Source organism: Ostrea edulis, chromosome 1 (assembly GCF_947568905.1).
Source record: "Ostrea edulis chromosome 1, xbOstEdul1.1, whole genome shotgun sequence".
Lineage (NCBI taxonomy): Eukaryota > Metazoa > Mollusca > Bivalvia > Ostreida > Ostreidae > Ostrea > Ostrea edulis.
Window position 1 is genome coordinate 24,049,831 of NC_079164.1, and position 22,757 is coordinate 24,072,587.

Genomic DNA, 22,757 nt, shown 5'->3' on the forward strand with positions numbered 1-22,757 from the left:
GGACTCAAGCACCCCTGGGGCCTTAGGGGCGGGGCAAAAACTGCCCAAAATTGACCAATTTTCAAAAATCTTCTCAAAAACCGCACATGTTAAGAAAAACTAAATACATAGTGATGTAGATCAGGAAGGCCTCTACCAAAATTGTTAAATTTCATGATCCCTGGGGTAGGGGTTCTGACTCCAGGGTGGGGCCAAACTTGATATCTAGTGTTTATATGTAAAACACTTAAATAACATCTTCTTTAGTATTATTGATGCTAAATTGAAACTAAATGGATATCTAGAAAGAGCAGGTAGTCCTTTATCAAAATTGTAAATTTGATGATCCCAGGGTTAGGGGTTTTGGTATTAGAATGGGGCAAAAATGGTCAATTATTAAATGTGTGAACAATAGACATTTTTAACATCTTGATAACTGCTATACCAATTCTTTTCAAATTTGGTATGAAGCATCTTCGGAACAAGGGGGACATAAATTGTAAATTTCAGGATTCCTGCACCTCAGGGACCTTAGAGGCGGGACAAAAACTGCCCAAAATTAACCAATTTTCAATCTTCTTCTTTTCTAAAACCACACATGTTTAAGAAAAACTAAATGCATAAAGATGTAAAGCAGGAAGGCTTCTACCAAAATTGAAAAAATTTCATGATCCCCAGGGTAGGGGTTCTGACCCCCAGGTGGGGCCAAACTTAGTATATAGTGTTTATGTATATGTTTGCTGATACTGTATAAATTTAAATCTAAATGCATACTAAGGAACAGCAGAAAAAGATGTACAAAAAATGGTTAGGTTCTAGGATGGGTCCAAATTACTGTTGTATATATAGTCATATCTTTTAATGTTGATACACCTATTATATTATGTGAAGCTTTTCATCAGCACGTATGCACTTATGAGGGCATTGAAGTTGTAATAACACATTTTTTTCCATACTTTTGCTGAATGTTAAAATTTAGCTTAGATATTTCTACATTTCATATAGCCCTTGGCATTAGTGATAATTTTTCACTAGCACTCAGGTGACCGAAAATGCCTGTGGGCCTCTTGTTTTTGATTTTTTCCCGAATGATAAAAAATGTGTTTTGTTTGCAAATAAGAGGTTCTTGAGTCCAAATTTTGCTGTGATTTCATGCATGATATGAATATCTAATAATACATGCCTAAAAGATTCAGATATAAACATTCTAATGTTGTAGAAAAAAATATTTATGAAAATTGAAAATGTTATTTGTTAATAGTTTTTAAATCTACGGATAAAATCTTCAAAAATACATGTCAGTTAGAAAAAGAGATATATCGAAGTTCCGTAACTGGTGAGAAGACTTGATCGGACTTGAATCGGAGCAAGAATTCCATCAAATCAATGCATTTCTTTACTGAAAGTGCGCCTGTGGATGAACCGAATCTCTGTACTAATGTGTTCTTTAGATTTTCACCACAGATTCAGTTTTGGTATCATTAACGTCTTATTCACTCCAATACATAAACATATAATTGGAAAATGATAGTGGTAGAATGCCTTTAGATATGTATGATATCTTAGATGCATCTGAAAGCTCGCGTTTCATATTGTTACGTACGACTGTGACATCATAGTTACATTTGTGTATACATTGTAACAACATGAACGAAATATGTTTATTTATTTCTGAAAAATTCTGGTGGACTGGTAAATTTTTCAGAAAAGGTATACAGATCGAGTGTTAAAGTGTACGTTATATATAATCGTGAGTTTCAACATTAGTCATATTTAGTTTTAAGGGGGGGGGGAGGGGTTCTTGGTGAAAACTACCTGAATTTAGTTTTTTGTCAGACTTTGAACTTTTGATATTGCCCCTATGATGTATTAGGTTCAATGTTGTTTTTATAGATAATGCCGATCAAGTTGCTCTGCTTTGTGTTGCTCTTAATTGTTCTAATTATTTTCCATGTATTACTAAATTAGTTGCTATTTAGAATATGTTGTTTTACCATTCAGAACATGCAGACTCCAAGGATGTACAATGTAATGGGAGATCAGCATTAATTTTCTTCAATAGGACAACCCACAAATATCCAGTTCTATAACAATACAGTGATGTTTCCTGCCCAGCCAAATCGCCCACCATCTAATCCACCGTTACAAGCTGAAAAGCGAATGAAGAAACGTCTATGCATTATAGATCCCGTCACGGGGAGAGACTTGACAAATGAATTACTGCATACAAAAGAAAGCAAGGAAGCGGGATCATCATACAGATCCACCCCACCAAGTGGCCCAGGCTCTGGATCCAGAGGGACTACAGATATGGTAAGAGATAGAAATATGCCAAGTGGTCCAGGCTCAGAAATTTACGTTATTAGGGTTGTTTTGTTAAAATTTCCTAGGTTGTGAACACTGTTTATTGTATCCCACCCTCCACAGCAAAAAAAAAAAAAAAAGAAAAGAAAAGAGATTTAAATTAACCCCCATCAACATGATTCTAATCAAGTAATACACCCACCAGAAAACAAGTATCTGGGTAATACTCTAGTCATCTTTAGTACATTGCTCTCAGCTTTAAAAAAATAAATGCTTGTACATTAAATGGTGCTATTTTCCTTGTTTGTTGTTGCTACTGTATTCTTATGCCCCCCCCCCCCTCAAAGAAGAGGTGCATATTGCTTTGCACCTGTCGGTTTGTCGGTAGACCAAATGTTGTCCGCTCAATATCTTAAGAACCTAGCTTTCACTTGATCGTAATGATATTTCAGATGTGGGTAGATTATGAATAGAAGAGGACTCCTATCAATTTTCAGGTCAAAAGGTCAAGGTTCGATCAATCCACTCTGGACATGGGAAGACACTGTTCGCTCAATATCTTGAGAACCCTTTGCCTGACAGACTCAAACTCGGTACACTGGTGCATCTTCAGGAGAAGAAGACCCCTATTGATTATGAGATCACATTGTCAAAGGTCAAGGGCTAAACTGGACACAGTAATATATTGTCCGAAATATCTGACGCTTTCCTGGCTTTTTTATGATTTTGATATTTACCGTGCCTTGGCTAGGAAAACATCAGATATTTTGGACTAAGTAATATATTGTCTCCTATATTTTAAGAATCATTTGCTTGATTGACACCAAACTTTGTACACTGGTACAAGACGAGGAGTAGATGACCCCTATTGATTTTTAGATCACATAGTCAATCCACTCTGGACATAGGAATATATCGTCTGCTCAATATTTATGCCCCCTTTCAAAGAAGAGGGGCAAGTTGCTTTGCACCTGTTGGTTGGTATACCACATGTTTCTTCATGTCCAAAGGTCAAGGGTCAATCTACTCTAGACATAGGAAGACATTGTCTGCTCAATATCTTGAGAACCCTCTGCTTGACAGACATCAAACTTGGTACACTGGTACATCCTAAGGAGTAGATGACTTTTATTGATTTTGAGTTCACATGGTCAAAGGTCAAGGGTTAAACTGGGCATATGAATATATTGACCACTCAATGTCTATAGAACCCTTTGCTTGATAGACATCAAACTTGTACACCATTTTGAGGAGAACATTGCCCCTATGGATTTTGAGGTCACATGTTTAAAGGTCAAGAGTCAAACTGGACATAGGAATATACTGTCTGTTCAATATCTTGAGGACCCTTTACTTGACAGACATCAATCTTGGTACATCTTCAGGAGAACATGACCCCTATTGATTTTGAGATCACATGGTCAAAGGTCAGGGGTCAAATTGGACATAGGAATATACCGTCTGCTCAATATCTTCAGAAGCCGTTGCTTGACAGATATCAAACTTGGTACACTGGTACATTTTCATGAGAAGATGACCCCTATGGATTTTGAGGTTACATGGTCAAAGGTCGAGGGTTAAACTGGACATAATAATATATTGTTTCCTATATCTTAAGAATTATTTGCTTGATTGACACCAAACCTGGTACGCTGGTTCAGCATGAATGACCCATATTGGTTTTTAACGTCACATGGTCAATCCACTCCTGACATTGGAAGATATTGTCTGCTCAATATTTTGAATTGGTGGTCACTACTATCAATCAAATTATGTATGTGTTTAACCCTTTTCAATTTTGCACCATGGGGGACATATATGTTTTACGAATATCTCTTGTTTGAAATGGTTTGGCACTACTATCAAAAATTAAATGATGCATGTGTGTTAACCCTTTTTAATTTTGCACCAGGGAGGCATACATGTTTTACAGACATTTCTTGTTCAAATTGTTTATGAATTTTGTTTCATATTTCATTTTGGTTTTTCAAATTGAAAATTACCATCTCATTTGTGCATCAGAGGCTTATCATACCAATTTCTTTTAACAAACTAATAATTGCATATGCATGGTTATCATGTGTTAAAAATAACATTTATTAATGGAAATGTAATGAATTCAATCACCTCTGGGTATAATGTGACAAATGATGGGGGATGCTTGTGGGAAAGTCTGCACTTCTGATTTTTTGGTCCCCTGTTTATCTAGCATTTGCAATTAGAATACAGGTGACTCTCAATGGCTTGAACTTCAATCTCGATCTCAGAGTTCGAAATCTCTCAAAGTGAAATCATGGTCCCAGTTTTTTTCCTCTATATAGCAAAGCAAATTTACTATTGATCTCTCGAACGTTCGATCTCTAGAAGTTCTTGATCTCTCGAAGTGAAGTTTGGTCCCGTAAAACATATTTCACTGATTTTCACTCTCGAAGTGGTGGTTGTGTATTCCCACCGTTACCCAAGTGTGTAATAATTATACCCCCACAAGAAAGTTGGAGGGGGGGTATACTGTAATCAAGTTGTTCGTCTGTAAACGCAATGGTTTCCGGGCTCTAAAGTGTTATCCTTTCCACCTACAGTCACTATATCATACATATAGACAACCCATGGGACGAAGATGTTCCCTATCGAATTTGGGGTCAAAAGGTCAAAGTCTAATCACAATCCTAGAGATCAGACTACGCAAGGTTTTGTCATGCCCTTTCCTTTTTACGCTCAGGAAAGAGTTAATTTATTTTTACCTATTTTAAAACAACACTCTTTTGGAGATTGGGGTAGGGGGGGGGGGGTATTCTTAGTGAGCATTGCTCACAGTACCTCTTGATTCCGCTTGGACCTTACCTGGATTTTGTTGAATGCTGGAAGGATAGTGTGGTTGTGGTAATTAGGAGGCGAGTGCACCATGGGTCAAAGATGTCACTACTATTGGATGCATCACCATTTATATGGTCACAATAATTATTGTTCTAGCTAACTTTAATGCTCCTTCAGCTGTCATAATTTTAACACTTCTTCCATTCTAAAACTAACATGAACAGGATTTATGCTAATGATCCGAAGCGAGATCACATTTGATTTAGGTTTGATCAAATTAAATGTAGTACTGTAAAAGCATTTATAATTTAAGTTGGGGGTTGAGTACACTTTTTTTTATACCCCCGAGATCGAAGATCGGGGGAGGGAGGCATATTGTTTTTATCCTGTCTGTCATTCTGTCTGAAACTTTAACCTTGCTAATAACTTTTGAAGAGTGAGTGACAGAGCTTTGATATTTCACATGAGTATTCCTTTTGACAAGACCTTTCCGTGGGTACCAACATTTTTGACCATGTGACCTTGACCTTGGAGTTTGACCTACTTTTTGAAAATCTTAACCTTGCTTATAACTTTTGAACAGTAAGTGATAGAGCTTTGATATTTCACATGAATATTCCTTGTGACAAGAACTTTCCGTTGGTACTAAACCTTTTCACCTTGACATTTGACCTACTTTTTAAAAAAATTGACATTGGTCATAACTTCTAAATGTAAATATTAGAGCTTTCATATTGTACATGAGCATTTCTTGTGACAAGATCTTTCTACAGCTACCAAGATATTTGTCCTTGTGACCTTGGCCATCTTCGGAATTGGCCATTATCGGGGGCATTTGTGTTTCACAAACACATCTTGTTCACATCTAACATTATGAGTGGGTAAAATATACATGGTTATTACTGAATATGATATATATTACATCAAATATTTATTACTACATGTATAAATTTACGCACTTATTACGTGACTACATGATATTCTTCCCATGTGTAAATAACCACTTTTACAGTGTACATGTATTATGATTTCATCAATTTACAAATTCAAAGTACTAAATAAAATTCTGGTGTGTATATTAAATTCTCATCTTTGCAAGTCAAGTGTCCGATACGCTTACAAGATGATAGAATATTATGCAATTATAGAGAACAATCGTTATGAAACTCCAGAATTCAGATTTATTTTTAACAATGGATAAACCAATATTATAATTGATGTTACTATACTTTAGCTGCATGTGTAAATATTTTGTTGATAGTATATATTCAATACACAGTATACTAGCAAAACAGAAATGCAATTCAACACGCAAGTGAGAGTCTCAAGCACACATATCAATGATATCATAATAGACATGATAACCTTTGCAGCATTGAGGCCAGGTACTGTAAATGGGGAAATGATTGCGGCCACAAAGGTAATTATGTTTATTATGATATCATTGATATGTGTGCTTGAGACTCGATCTCACTTGCTAGTTGAATTGCATTTCTGTGGTTTTTATTTTGCTATGTTCGCAGTCAGGGATTTTTTCGCGAAATTAAAATAACCGCAATCATTTTGCAAGTGTGACACAATACATTTTGAACATCATCATAGAATTTGAATTCTGCGAAAATTAAACCACCGCAATTAGACCAATATGAAAAACCGTAAACTTTTAGCACTGCAAAATTAAACCACTTACAGTAATTGTTTTTGAAAAGATAATCAGCCAGGCCAGTGTTTTTACAACAATTAACACCCAAAGCTCATGATTTTTGTTGTAATAAAAACAGGCTGTGAATTGGATCTGGGATGCAGAATTTTGGATAAAAAACAAAATAATGGTTTTTGAAAATGTGTTCGGAAGAAAAATTGTCTGCAAGCTGAAACGTCCAGATATATATCTAACATTAAGATATTGAAAAGTCCACTATAGGTTAATTGAACATCTGAAACCTTATTACTCATAAATAGACAAAAAACAATCATTTTGTCACAAAATTAGAATCCCTAAACCCCAAAATTATACAACTTTTGAAACATTATAAGGATTCATAAAAAACCTTAGTACCCTTATTTGAACCCCCTGGTCTTGAATCGTAGAAAGTCTAATTGAATTTCCAAACCCATACTGCACATCTGCAAGAAATGCCCAATCATATTTGAAAAGAATTTTTTCCTATCTCGGTTGATTTGAAAGAGGAGTTCCATTAGCAAGAAATGTAACAGACACATAGAGAGAAGGATGGACAGATATGAATAACAACAAAATATGCCCAAAGTTATTTTTAGAAAAATTAGACTTGCTTCAGATGTTGCGCTGGACCAATTTTCTAAAGAGTGGCATTAAATTCTTTGGATACAATTCTGTGTAGCTATACATTATACAAATTCAGGAGGAGGATACTTGTAAGTAGTTTTTTTATTACGCTTAAAGGCAATCACCTGAATGCAGGTATTTCTTCATGACATTGTTATATATACATGTACCATTTTCAGACACATTTTGAAGAAGATTCGCAGCAGACCAGAGAGGAATTTGAAGAAAAAGGTTCTGATTTTGTGGTAAGTTCCATCTACTTTATTCATTTCAAATTTTCTGTCTAAATGCAATGTCTAACTTTTGAAATGCTGATCAAGATCATAATTAAAGCGTTATCTCTTAGAATAAGCCACTCTCTATACTACTGTCTCCAAGTTCGCCGTTTTGAAACTATCTGCCATCGTCGGATACCCACGAGTTATCTCGTTTTTTACTCATCACGCGTGGGCAAACTCTCTGAAATATCGTCGCAAAATATGCTAATTTGTTGATTATAGACAACCAATCAGAAAGTTGGAACTCTTCAATTTTGAAAAGATGTTTATTAGCTAGCTATTTATGCTAAATATCTTGAAGCCCATTAAAGCGTGCAAATTTTGTTTTAAAACGATTGAAGACAAGTCGTACAAGTCACTTACATCAAATACCAGGCAAAAATTATATGCGAGTACCTTTCTCAAACTGCGAAATGCACTGGTGAGTGGATTTATTTGCAATCGGTGTGTTAACTACCGAAAAAGGTTTTGTCATTGCCGAATATACATGCGTAACATAAATTTTGATTCGTTGATTTGCCGTCGCGACTCTGTGCAGCAGCCAATCAAATGACCCGCGCATATTAATTACATACGATGCTTTTTCGGCGAGTTTGCCCACGGGTGATGAGTAAAAGACGAGATCACTCATGGGTATCCGACGATGGCTACCTGCATGTATTAATTAAATTTTATTGGCTCACCTGGCAGGATGCGTGCACTATTCCCTCTCGCAATCAAGTGTGTTGCCAGTCATATAGCTGGTTTACCCAAGTGTGCTGGATTGTTAGAATCAAGTATGCTAATTGAACCACCGAAGCTAATGGCTCGATCACTATTAAAAATTCCATATTCATTCCTTTAAATACAAACTAAAAAAATCCCTTTTGTGTTACATTTAGCACTTAAAGATCACATTGTCTTAGTCTATTTGTCCATTCCTTTTCTGTCACACCCTAGTTATACCCCCCGCAACAAGTTGTGGGGGGGGGGGGGGGTATACTGGAATCAGGTTGTCCGTCTGTCTGTCCGTCCGTCCGTCCGTCCGTCTGTAGACGCAATGGTGTCCGGACTCTAAAGCATTATCCTTTCCACCTACCGTCACCATATCTTATATATGGACTACCCATGGGATGAAGATGTTCCCTATCGATTTTGGGGTCAAAAGGTCAAAGGTCAAGCGCACTGGACATCGAAGTAGCAATATGGTTTCCGGGCTCTAAAGCGTTATCCTTTCCACCTACAGTCACCATATCATACATATGGACTACCCATGGGATGAAGATGTTCCCTATCAATTTTGGGGTCAAAAGGTCAAAGGTCAAGCGCACTGGATATCGAAGTAGCAATATGGTTTCCGGGCTCTAAAGCGTTATCCTTTCCACCTACAGTCACCATATCATACATATGGACTACCCATGGGATGAAGATATTCCCTATCGATTTTGGGGTCAAAAGGTCAAAGGTCAAGCGCACTGGATATCGAAGTAGCAATATGGTTTCCGGGCTGTAAAGCGTTATCCTTTCCACCTACAGTCACCATATCATACGTATGGACTACCCATGGGATGAAGATATTTCCTATTGATTTTGGGGTCAAAAGGTCAAAGGTCAAGCGCACTGGACATCGAAGTAGCAATATGGTTTCCGGGCTGTAAAGCGTTATCCTTTCCACCTACAGTCACCATATCATACATATGGACTACCCATGGGATGAAGATGTTCCCTATTGATTTTGGGGTCAAAAGGTCAAAGGTCACGCGCACTGGACATCGAAGTAGCAATATGGATTGCGGGCTCTAAAGCTTTATCCTTTCCACCTACAGTCACCATATCATACATATGGACTACCCATGGGATGAAGATGTTCCCTATCAATTTTGGGGTCAAAAGGTCAAAGGTCACGCGCACTGGACATCGAAGTAGCAATATGGTTTCCGGGCTCTAAAGCGTTATCCTTTCCACCTACAGTCACCATATCTTACATATGGACTACCCATGGGATGAAGATGTTCCCTATTGATTTTGGGGTCAAAAGGTCAAAGGTCACGCGCACTGGACATCGAAGTAGCAATATGGTTCGGTTTGTCATGCCATTTGTTTTTTACACTCAGAAAAGAGGTAGTTTATACCTATTACCAACACCCTTTGGGAGATTGGGGTAAGCGGGGGGTATTCTTAGTGAGCATTGCTCACAGTACCTCTTGTTATTGGAACTTTGAGAGTTAGGCGGGAAATCACATACTTTGGATAACTTATTGGTTCTATATTTTTTCATCGGGTAGAGGGGACGGGAGGTTAAATACGTAGATCTCTACACTTCTGGTGTATGTGGTCATTATCTCTAAAAACCCGCTGTCTCTTCAAATTTCTCCTTGCTTCCTCGTCAATAACTTGCATAAATGCTGCCATCTTTGTACAACACACTGTAAATTATGTTTTGTTTAGAAATGCTGAAATTCATCTAATTACTACCTACACCCCACTGACGAACTACTTAAGATTTACGATGTTTTTGTGAAACGATGTCCCGAGTGCTAAGCATACGTCTAAATTTGTAGTACTTTACCTACAGTCGGTAACATCTCAATATGAATGAAAATTTTTCGACGGGACGTAAAACAAACAATAAACCAGGCTGCTATTTTGATTGCAATTTTTTAACATTCAAGGAAGCTTCATTTCCATTTTGAAGGGTGTTGTCCAGAGTATATCTTAAAATCCAATGAACAGATTTGATTCAATATACATGTATGTGGGAAAGGTGAAGATAATGAACAGTGATCAATCTCATAACTCCTACAAGCAATACAAAATAGAGAGCTGAGCAAACACGGACCTCTAGACACACCAGAGATTGGATCAGATGCCTAGGAGGAGTAAGCATTCCCTGTCGACCGGTCACACCCGCTGTTAACCCTATATCTTGCAGATTTGGGAGTTGAGCATTGTTCAACTTCTCTAGGCCATCACACACATAGCTGCAATTAAATCTCTGATCTGTCCCAATATTTTCTCAGATAGCTACAGTTCTGCACCTATCATGCAGTGTGCTTATGAATAACATATTGCATAGAACTTTGATGTGGCCCTCTTCGCATCCTATTTGTTTTGTTTAAAATAATGTGTTACCTAAAAAATGTTATCCAAACAATTAATCCTATTGCAACACTTGTTCCATGCAAACTGTACAGCGTTCCACATAAGAATCTTTCATACCGTTCCATACAGGTGGTATAGTAGCATGCCTCAGGGTCTGGACAATACCTCTTACTGTCATACATATAGCTCGACATTAATTTCTGCAATGGATTATTTGTTGATTCTTACTTGCCCTTACTATAGTAACAGTGATTTACATGAACTCTTTTGTCAAAAACTACATGATAAGCAACTGTTTGATTAATCTTTGTACATCAGTTAATTCTACCTTTCTGTTAATAACCTTTATAGACAAATGAAATCTCAAAGGAAAGTTCAGGGACAGATATTGCACAAAAAGGTATGTAAAACACTCATGGTCTTAAAATTAATTCATTTTCAAATTAGGAATGATGAGCACAATTAAGTCTCTATATTGTTAATGTAATGAACAGTCAATTGAATTACTGTAATACCCAATAGAAATTTAGAAAATATAATGACAGAAGTATGTTCTCATAATGCAGATCTCAAGATGTTTCAAACTAAAATCTCTCGGAAGTTCTTGATCTTGCAAAGTGAAATCACATTTCCAATTTTTCTCTCTATATTAAATTAGTAAGCAAGTTTACTCTCCATCTCTTGAATATCTGATCTCTGGAAGTTCGAATGATCTCTCAAAGTGAATTCTGGGTCCCATAAAACACTTTTCTTTGTTTGCATTCCTACTTGATATTTTGAATTGGCGGTGGTAGCTATATAGTATATACACACAATCAATGTAACGTATGATTTTTCTGCTTGGATCTTACTTGGATATATGTGAATGCCTAGAGCGAATTTGTTCATGTTGATTAAGTGTTTACATAGGTAACATTACACTAATCTCAGCTGAGATTCGGCTGGGCATCAAGCCGTCACCGATTCTCAGAGTAGTCCTACATAATTCATAACTGGAAAACATTCAGCTTTGGTCAGTTCTATTACACCTAGGTGACATTGCTGCTCGTTTGAGATAAGTTATTTAACTATAAACCAACACGTATCACTACTAATGCTGCATCACATTCACCAACCGTCTAGGTATGTAAATTTCATAATAAAAACTATCACTAAATTTTTCGTTCAAATGGTGACTGCCATGGTGCAATAATTTATATTTAAGTCTCCCAAACGAAGTTTGGAGACTTAATTATTGTTTTTGCTCAGTTCTTATTCTTCTTCCATTTCTTTCTCACGCCTAAAACTGTCCAACACCGTTCACTATAACCAGTTGATGAAAGTAATACCTGGGTAGCTATTCAAGGATATGATATGCCAATGTATCTAGATGTGGAGAAATGTTTTTGTTTTCAGATTGAAGGGGGTTATGGTACATTTTGGGTGGATCAGATGGGGGTGGGGTTTAACATAGAACTCTATGGGGGGAAATTAATTCCAAAATTCAACAGAAATAACTTGACAAATATGATAGATAGAGTCCTAGGGTTTTCGGAAATGAAAAGAAAAAGACAGGACCTACAAATTAGAATCAAGGTCAAGTGACTTCAGTGACCTTGACCTCTGACCATGAACATTAAAAGTGGTATAACTTTAAAACCGGGACTAATAGCAACATTGGATCTTCAGAAGTAGCAAGAGAATGTCAAGACCTACCATCTAGTATCAAGGTTAAGTGACTCCAATGACCTTGACCTCTGACCTTAAAGCATAAAATTGGTATTACTTAAGAATCAGGTCTGATAGAGACACGGGGTCTTCAGAAATGATAGGAACTACAAACTAGTAGCAAGGTCAAGTGACTCAAATGACATTGACCTCTGACCTTAGAACATAAAGTTGGTATTACTGAAGAATTAGGTCTGATAAAGAGATGTTATCTTCATAAATAATGTATGGACCTTGACCTTGAACATAAATCTGGTATAACTTCAGAACTGGGACTAATAGAAACATGGAATCTTCAGAAATGATAAAAGGGTGTAGTGACCTACAAACTAGTAGTATCTCCATTGACCTTGACCTTGATTATAAAAACTTGTATAACTTTAGAACCGTGACTATGATGAGAGGCTATGGGACCTACAAACTAGGATCAAGGTGAAGTGACACCAGTTTTACTAAAGGACAAAAGGAGATTTTTTGAAAAATTTCAAAACCAAAGTCTTCGTGATCTAGATTTTTTTAAATGAAGTTAAAATTCGCATGGATTTTGTTAAGGGAGAAAAATAGTAGTACTTACAAAAAGCCACTTTTATACAGCCAGTACTTTGTTTGGGAGATTTTATGATCAGTAGATTATAATCATATCTTGTTATCTCCTGAAATTGAAAAGTTCCTATAGTCTGTTTTGGAATTGGAGATATATAAGCATGAATGTGGAGATATAATACATCAGTGATTTAAATAAAACATTTTTTAATTTCTCTGTTATCTTCTGAATCACCTAATTTCATTTTATAGCCCATAGGGCTAGTGATACTTTTAACTCAAGTTATTGATAAGGCTGGTGGGACTTGTTTTGTAGAGCATCAAATAGTTTATTCAAATAATTGAATCAACACAAACTAGATCAGTCATTAGGGAAATATTATTTCTGTATGGGACTTGTCACATTTGAGGAATGTTTAACATTCTCTTTTCTCTACAAATTTTACGGCTTGACATCTTTTAGCTCACCTGAGCTGAAAGCTCATTTGAGCTTTTCTGAATCACCTGTTATCTGTCTGTACATCTGTCAAATTGTCCATCTCTAAACTTTACACATTACTTCTTCTTCACAACCACTGAGCCAATTTCAAAATACAGTGAAATATTTAGGGGAAATCTTCTTCTCAAGAACTAGACCAGAAAAGATAAAACTTATGTAAAAGCTTCCTCAAAGAATGTAGATTCAAAAGTGTTGAAATCATCACCCCAGGGGGAGGGGAGGGTCCCAATTAAATGACATGAGGGACTTTTGGCCATAATATAGTTACTGTATGTACCCCAGGCCAACTGACCAAACTATTATTGACTGTATGTCTGAATTAGTTTTCATTGCATTATCTTTTCATTCAAAACAGTCACTTTATGTGTGTCTAGAATAAGTGATTTGTATACATGTATATACATATCATATGCCATATCATATTATACAAATATGGTTTTGAAATTGTGGGAAAGAAGGGCATACATTATTTTACAAACATGTCTAATGTATTCAAATATTTTCATAATTCATTGCAGATCTTAATTCTTTAGATATTTGGATTTAAACTAGCGTGGATTATGCATTTTTTCTGCAAATATTATATGTTTGCGACTTGAAATTAATCTCCCATTTAACAATTAAACCAACGGAAACATTTTATAATTTAAATAGATATAATATAGCGTAAAATTGGAAAAATCCAGCATGAATTTCATATACATGTATATATTTTCATATTCTATATCTTCATAGATGCTGTGTACGGTTTCCTTGCCAATTCAGTAAAACTGAAGCCCTTTCTAACTTGTGAAAAATGCAAAGAGGGATTCGACAATGACAGAAAACAGCCACTTCTGTTGCCTTGCTTGAATGCCATGTGTAAACAGTGTGTTTCTCATGTTTGGGCATCACACAATACAAGTTTTGAATGTTCAATTTGTCAATGTGTCCATATCTGCTATGAAAATGGGAACATCATCTTACCCCATGATGGTACGAGGAGAGCTGTATTGGAAATCTCTCGTTTGTTAAGTGGAGAATCCAGTACAATTTGTGAGATGTGCACAAATGATCAATTAGCATCTCACCGTTGCTTTGACTGTTCATATTTCATTTGTTTGGACTGTACTAAATTACATTCCAGTTTGAGAACATTAAAATGCCATTCTTACACTTCAATGGGAAATCTTTTAGAAGGGGAAATGGGAAGCCTTAGTATGTTTTCTGATATCACATATTGTCCTCTATCAGGTCATGAAAAAGAAATAATGAAAATGTTTTGTCGTACGGATTCTTGTATGAAACCAGTTTGTGTGATCTGTGCCATAAGTTCTCACAGAAATCACATTATATGTGATATAGCAGAAGTAGCAAATGAAAAGAGAAATAAAATCCAAAAACTGAAAGAAAGTGTACAGCAAATAGAAAAACAGTCACAGGTATCTTTGTCACAGCTGACCGAAATGAGTGAGACTAATATCTCAGAATCTGAACGTATTCAAAAGGAAATAGCAGCATGTTTCAGCAAAGCAAAAAGGATTTTAGACCAAAGAAAAGATGAACTCTGCAATGCTGTAGCACATCAACAGTGTGATAAAGAAGCACTTATAGAGATGGAAAAGACACGACTGAGTAAATTTGTCGAGTCATGCTTACAGGCATATCTTTATGTTGACATTGCGCCTCGTATCAATAAGCATCCGTCTCTCTATAGCATTTCCAAATCAATGGAAGTGCGACTGGAAGATCTTCAATCTCAGTCACCTGGATGTCGAGCCACTGTAGATACCATAAAGTTTATCCCAAAAGAATTGGATTCGACTTTTGAAAGAGCTGCAGCAAGCTTTGGTAAACTCATGATTACCAAAGCAATTTCTTTAAAATCCAAAGTATTGATAAAGCCTTCAGTTTGTTATGTTGACCAGGAAAGTACTTTTCAGATTATACTAGTCTCTTCACTGGGAGATATGATACATGACGAAGAAGTGCAGGTGCACCTAAACCTCAAGGGAGAAAGCTTCAGAATTATTCAGTGTGTCTTTGAAAAAGTGTCCAGCAGTTTTGTTGGGAATTGGATTCCAGACATGCCAATGGAGCTCTCATGGAAAGTAGTTAGTAATGGCATCGAGATGGAAACCCTCAAAGGGGTTCTACGGATCAAGGAAAACTGTGCTAGTGGTAATGATATTTAGCTCTGAAAGCACAAGTGAGTTTTTCTGATTGCCTGTTGTCCGTCGTCTGTCCATCTGTCTGCCCATCTTCCATTTTAGCTCTTCTTTGAGCCGAAGGCTCAAAGAGCTAAACATATGGCCATATGTGTGGCGTGCAGTGTGCGTCAACTTTTTGGGAAAAGGACTATATCTCAAGAACCCCTTGGCCAATTTTTGTCAAATTTGTCACAGGGTATCCTTGGCCCAAGGGCTTTCATTTGTACTAAAACTAGGTTTGTGACCTTTTAACAAGGGGAGATAATTAGGAAAATGCAAACAAAAGTAGTGGTTGCTAAAAATCTTCTCAAGAACCACTGGACAAATTATCACCAAACTTATGCATAAGGATGAGGATAGGTTATAGATAAAACAAGAGGCCCATGGGCCACATCGCTCACCTGAGTCACCTTGGTCCATATCAGAAGACTTTCTATATATATTTGCATGTAAAACCGTAGTCCTTATCATGGCCCCAATCTACCCCTGGAGGCCATAGTTTTCGCAAACTTGAATCTACACTATGTCAGAAATTTTTCTTGTAAATGTGAACTTCTTTGGCCCAATGGTTCACGAGAAGAAGATATTTGAAGATTTTTCCTATATATTTGTATGTAAAACTTTGATTCCCCCTTGTGGCCCCATCCTACCCCCAGGGGCCATGATTTGAACAAACTTGAATCTGCACTATATCAGAAAGCTTTCATGTAAATATCAGCTTTTCTGGCTCAGTGGTTCTTGAGAAGAAGATTTTTTTTTAAAAATTCCTATATATTTGTATGTAAAACTTTGATCCCCTATTGTGGCCCCATCCTACAACAGGGGGCCATGATTTGAACAAACTTAGCTCTGCTCTATGTTAGGAAGCTGTTCATGTGAATATCAGCTTTTCAGACTCAGTGGTTCTTGAGAAGAAGATTCTAAAAGAATGTACCTATATATTTGTATGAAAAACTTTGATCCCCCCTTGTAGCCCCATCCTACCCCAGGGGCCATGATTTGAACAAACTTGAATCTGCACTATGTCAGAAAGCTTTCATGTAAATATTAGCTTTTCTGGCTTAGTGGTTCTTGAGAAGAAGATTTTTAAAGATTTTTCATATATATTTGTATGTAAAACTTTGATCCCCTATTGTGGCCCCATCTGACCCCCAGGGGCCAGGATTTTAACAATTTAGAATCTGTACTATATCAGAAAGCTTTCATATAAATCTCAGCTTTTCTGGCTTAGTGGTTCTGGGAAGAAGATTTTTAAAGATTTTCCCTATATATTTGTATGTAAAACTTTGACCCCCTATTGTGGCCCCATCCGACCCCCGGGGGCCATGATTTTAACAATTTAGAATCTGCATTATATAAGGAAGCTTTCATATAAATCTCAGCTTTTCTGGCTCAGTGGTTCTTGAGAAGAAGATTTTTAAAGATTTTCCCTATATATTTGTATGTAAAACTTTGACCCCCTATTGTGGCCCCATCCGACCCCCGGGGGCCATGATCTTAGCAATTTATAATCTGCACTATATCAGGAAGCTTTCATATAAATCTCAGCTTTTCTGGTTCAGTGGTTCTTGAGAAGAAGATTTTAAAAGATTATTCCTATAAATTTGTATGTAAAACTTTGAGGCCCCCCTTGAGGCCCCATTCAATCCCCGGGGTCCATGATTTTAATGAACTTGAATCTGCACTATATCAAAAAAGAAAAAAAAAAGAAAAAGAAAAAAACGAAAAAAAAAACAACTTTGACCCCCTATTGTGGCCCCATCCGACCCCTGGGGGCCATGATTTTAACAATTTAGAATCTGCATTATATAAGGAAGCTTTCATATAAATCTCAGCTATTCTGGCTCAGTGGTTCTTGAGAAGAAGATTTTTAAAGATTTTCCCTATATATTTGTATGTAAAACTTTGACCCCCTATTGTGGCCCCATCCGACCCCCGGGGGCCATGATCTTAGCAATTTATAATCTGCACTATATCAGGAAGCTTTCATATAAATCTCAGCTTTTCTGGTTCAGTGGTTCTTGAGAAGAAGATTTTAAAAGATTATTCCTATAAATTTGTATGTAAAACTTTGAGGCCCCCCTTGAGGCCCCATTCAATCCCCGGGGTCCATGATTTTAATGAACTTGAATCTGCACTATATCAAAAAAGAAAAAAAAAAGAAAAAAACGAAAAAAAAAAAAACAACTTTGACCCCCTATTGTGGCCCCATCCGACCCCTGGGGGCCATGATTTTAACAATTTAGAATCTGCATTATATAAGGAAGCTTTCATATAAATCTCAGCTATTCTGGCTCAGTGGTTCTTGAGAAGAAGATTTTTAAAGATTTTCCCTATATATTTGTATGTAAAACTTTGACCCCCTATTGTGGCCCCATCCGACCCCCAGGGGCCATGATTTTAACAATTTAGAATCTGCATTATATAAGGAAGCTTTCATATAAATCTCATCTTTTCTGGCCCAGTGGTTCTTGAGAAGAAGATTTTTAAAGATTTTCCCTATATATTTGTATGTAAAACTTTGACCCCCTATTGTGGCCCCATCCGACCCCCGGAGGCCATGATTTTAACAATTTAGAATCTGCACTACCTAATAAAGCTTATCTATAAATTTCATCTTTTCTGGCCCAGTGGTTCTTGAGAAGAAGATTTTTTAATGACCCTACCCTATTTTTACCTTTTCTTGATTATCTCCCCTTGGAAGGTGGCCTGGCCCTTTATTTTAACAATTTAGAATTCCCTTTACCTAAGGATGTTTTGTGCCAACTTTGGTTGAAATTGGCCCAGTGGTTGTTGAGAAGAAGTTGAAAATGTGAAAAGTTTACAGACGGACGGACGGACGCCGGAGTACGGGTGATCAGAAAAGCTCACTTGAGCTTTCAGCTCAGGTGAGCTAAAAAACTGTTCAAGGCATCATCCTGGGGCAAAAGGTGTGGTCTCAAGGTCACTTCAAAGTTGACCTTAAATTTTGTTTTGTTAAAACTTTGATATTTTGCTTAGTATAAGGACTAGGATCATCAAATTTTGTCAGTTGATGCATCTTAGGACCTAATATCATGTTGTCTCAAAAGAAGGTCATGGTGACCTACTTTTTGAATTTCGCAGATAATTATTATTAAATGGATTTTGATGCATATCTTGGACACTTTTGAGCCTATGATCATCAAAAGTTGTCAGTTGATGGATCATGCGACCTTGAAGTGCGTCATGTGAAAAGTATGTCACCATGACCTACTTTCTGAATTTCAGATACTGGGAGGTTTAGAATCATCAAACCATGTAAGTTGATGCGCCTAGAGGCCTCGAAACATATTTATAAAAAAAAGTAGGTCACAGTGACCTACTTTTTGAATTTTGCAGACATTCAAATTTTACATTTTTATACCCCCCGCAACAAGTTGGGGGGGGGGGGGGTATACTGGAATCGGGTTGTCCGTCTGTCTGTCCGTCCGTTCGTCCGTCTGTAGACGCAATGATTTCCGGGCTCTAAAGCATTATCCTCTCCACCTACCGTCACCATATGATACATATGGACTACCCATGGGATGAAGATGTTCCCTATCGATTTTGGGGTCAAAAGGTCAAGCGCACTGGACATCGAAGTAGCAATATGGTTTCTGGGGTCTAAAGCGTTATCCTTTCCACCTACAGTCACCATATCATATATATATATGGACTACCCATGGGATGAAGATGTTCCCTATCGATTTTAGGGTCCAAAGGTCAAGCACACTGGACATCGAAGTAGCAATATGGTTTCCGGGCTCTAAAGCGTTATCCTTTCCACCTACAGTCACCATATCATACATATGGACTACACATGGAATGAAGATGTTCCCTATCGATTTTGGAGTCAAAAGGTCAAAGGTCACGCGCACTGGACATCAAAGTAGCAATATGGTTCGGTTTGTCATGCCATTTATTTTTTACACTCAGAAAAGAGGTAGTTTATACCTATTACCAACACGCTTTGGGAGATGGGGGTAAGCGGGGGGTATTCTTAGTGAGCATTGCTCACAGTACCTCTTGTCAATTTTAGATGCATATTTTTGACACTATGAAAGCTAGGATCATCAAACTTTGTCAGTTGATGCATCTTGAGTCTTCATAGTGTGTTGACCAAAAAGTAGGTGACCGTGACGTACTTTTGGAATTTGATGGCTATTTTTGAATATTTCAGATGCTATTTGACTTACAATCATCAAACTTTGTCAGTTGATGCATGTTGAGTCTTCAGAGTGTGTCGACCAAAAAGTAGGTCACTGTAACCTACTTTTTGAATTTATATCTGAATATTTCGGATACTATTTGACTTCAATTATCAAACTTTATCAGTTGATGCATCTTGAGTCTTTGGAGTGTGTCAACCAAAAAGTAGGTCACTCTGGCCTTGTTTTGGAATTTGACGGCTATATTTGAATACTATTTGACTTGTCAGTTGATGCATCTTGAGTCTTCAGTGTGTCGACCAAAAGTAGGTCACCGTGACCTACTTTTGCAACTTTGTCAGTTGAAGCATCTTGAGTCCTCGGAGTGTGCAGACTATAAATTAGGTCACCTTGATCTACAAAGCTATATCTAAATCAAATGCTAAGAGGCCTAGAATCATGAACCTGTTTCAGTTGATGTATCTTGAGTCCTTGGAGTGTGTCAATTAAGAAGTAGGTCACTGTGATATACTTTTTGAATTTCATGGCTATATTTTTGCCTGTTCTACAATGTATCAGAAGAGCAATTCTAGGCCCATGGGTCTCTTGTTTACATTTTTGACTTCTTCTCCAGAACTACTGGGCCAATTTTAACCAAACTTAGCAAAAGGCATCCTTGGGTGAAGGGCTTTCAAGTTTGTTCAAATGAAGGGCCATTCCCCCTTCAAAGGGGAGATAATAACAAAAATGCAAAAATAGAGTGGAGTCATTTAAAAATCTTCTCCTTAAGAACCACTGGGTCATTTACATGAAAGCTTCCTGACATAGTGCAGATTCAAGTTTGTTAAAATCATGATCCCTTGGGTAGGATGGGGCCACAATAGGGGATCAAAGTTTTGCATACTAATCATATAGGGAAAATCTTTAAAAAATTTCTTCACAAGAACCATTGGAGGAGAGGAGCTGAAATTTACATGAAAACTTCCTGACATAGTGCAGATTCAATTTTGTAAAAATCATGGGCCCCGGGAGTAGGTTGGGGCCACAATAGGGATCACAATTTTACATGTGAATATATAGGAAAAATCTTTAAATATGGGCCAAGATGACTCAGGTGAGCGATGTGGCCCATGGGCCACTTGTTTTAATCATTACATGATTTTACAGAAGTAATATACCCCAGTATTGCATAGTTTGTGAAAAAATTGAAACTTAATCTATCTGTCTATAGTATCCGTGTATCTCTTTTTTTTTTACGTAGATACATGTATATACATAGAAAGCACTAAAAGGACCAATGACATAAACAATTTTCAGGACCGATCTGTCCTTTCCTCAGGACAAATGAAAATGTTTACATACAATGTAAGATGGCTAATGATCAATTTGATTAAAATTCTATATCACCGTATAGCGGCAACATGAAATTAAAGGAGCGGATCAAGGAGCTGCATGATTTTAATCAGATTGGCTAAAGATATACAAAAACGCTACCACTAACACTACACCAAGTCTATAACCGTATTTATCAGTACACTGCAAACTACATGTTTATTGTTTTTACACCTTGCTAATCAATGTTTTATAGGGAGCAAATTAGGACACATCGTATTCATCCAGTGGGCTGATCCACAATATAGAATATGTTTGTATATATTGCAGGTAATGAAAAGACAACGTCGCTCCAGGTAGGTGTTCTTTTTAGTATAATACAATTATTATACCTGCACTTTCTAAACAAAGTTCGGGTATATTGTTTTTATCCTGGTTCGTCCCGGTTGTTGTCACTAAAACTATGTCCACATTTATAACGCTATCCAAATGATATTCTAGGAGCTGAAAAGTAATGTCCTGTAGATGTGCAATAGGCTTTCAGAATTTTCATATTGGCCCCAGGGGACAAATAGGGGCCAAAAAATTCATGTCACAACTCATTTCCGTGAGAGATGAATCTCAGAAATCCAAAGACCCTTAAACTCAGTGACTGTCTCCGAAAATCATCACTCAAAGACTACCAGTTGTAAAGACCCAGAATCCACTGGAACAGAATTGTTGACCTTGAATGACCTTGAAATTGGGTCAAGGTCAATATCACACTTTCTCCCCCCACAAGGTCACACTTCAAGATGTGGGTCTCCACAAGTGATACAACATTGAGTATATGTACGCCATTCCAATTAAAAGAAGTCTATATCCCCTTCCTTCATATGATAGCCGCTGTCTACACCAAGTACTTGTGAGACACAGACAGATGGCCAACACTCTATGCATTACTTGGAGAAACAGTCTCCATGGGAAAGCTCGGTCAATGTCAGGTAGGACTGCTTGAACCAACCAAGTGTCAATTTACATATCTGCCCAATAACATTAGGTCATTGGTACTGATCTTTAAGCAATCAACAAAATTGACACCCTAACCAGTTTCCAACTTAAGGAGGTATGCTACACCAGAGAAATTTGATATGGCTGAAAAGTGGATGATATGTACAACAGAATTTTCAAATCAAAAACTTTTAAATTCACTTTTATATATTTAGTCAAAAATTGCAGTTTTAGTACAAAGCAATCTGAAAAATTTTTTAAAACCCTTGCTGGACTTGAACCCATAATCTACAGTTCAATAGTAGACATGCTTCAAACCTACTGAGCTATTCAGCTAGGTGAGGATTTTTTAAATGAATAGGTAAATATTGCTGATATTTATATTTTCATCCATGTTTTTAAAGGAAGTCAGCCATTATGATGATTCTGACACCAAGGTGGGGCCAAACTTAGTATATAGTATTTATGTGTAAGTTTGCTGAATCTGTATCAAATCTAAATGCATACTTAGGAATAGCAGAAAAGGATGTACAAAAAATGGTGAATTTTACAACCCAGGGTTTTGACTCTATAGGATGGGTCCAA

The 22,757-nt window shown here is 37.0% G+C and overlaps 1 protein-coding gene across 2 annotated transcripts in view; it reads left to right on the forward strand.

The window, feature by feature from the left end:
- The window catches only part of LOC125663742 (uncharacterized), a 54,381-nt gene that overhangs the window by 7,456 nt on the left and 24,168 nt on the right, over positions 1-22,757 (forward strand). Inside the window, exons 2-6 of one of the 2 annotated variants that reach the window (XM_056153089.1) lie at positions 1,981-2,292; positions 7,585-7,650; positions 11,116-11,164; positions 14,249-15,673; positions 21,513-21,538. In XM_056153089.1, coding sequence (XP_056009064.1) covers positions 2,080-2,292; positions 7,585-7,650; positions 11,116-11,164; positions 14,249-15,673; positions 21,513-21,538 — 1,779 coding nt within the window. In that variant the 5' untranslated portion in view covers positions 1,981-2,079. The remainder of the gene's footprint in view (positions 1-1,980; positions 2,293-7,584; positions 7,651-11,115; positions 11,165-14,248; positions 15,674-21,512; positions 21,539-22,757) is intronic. The other variant, XM_056153090.1, reaches the window with a different exon arrangement.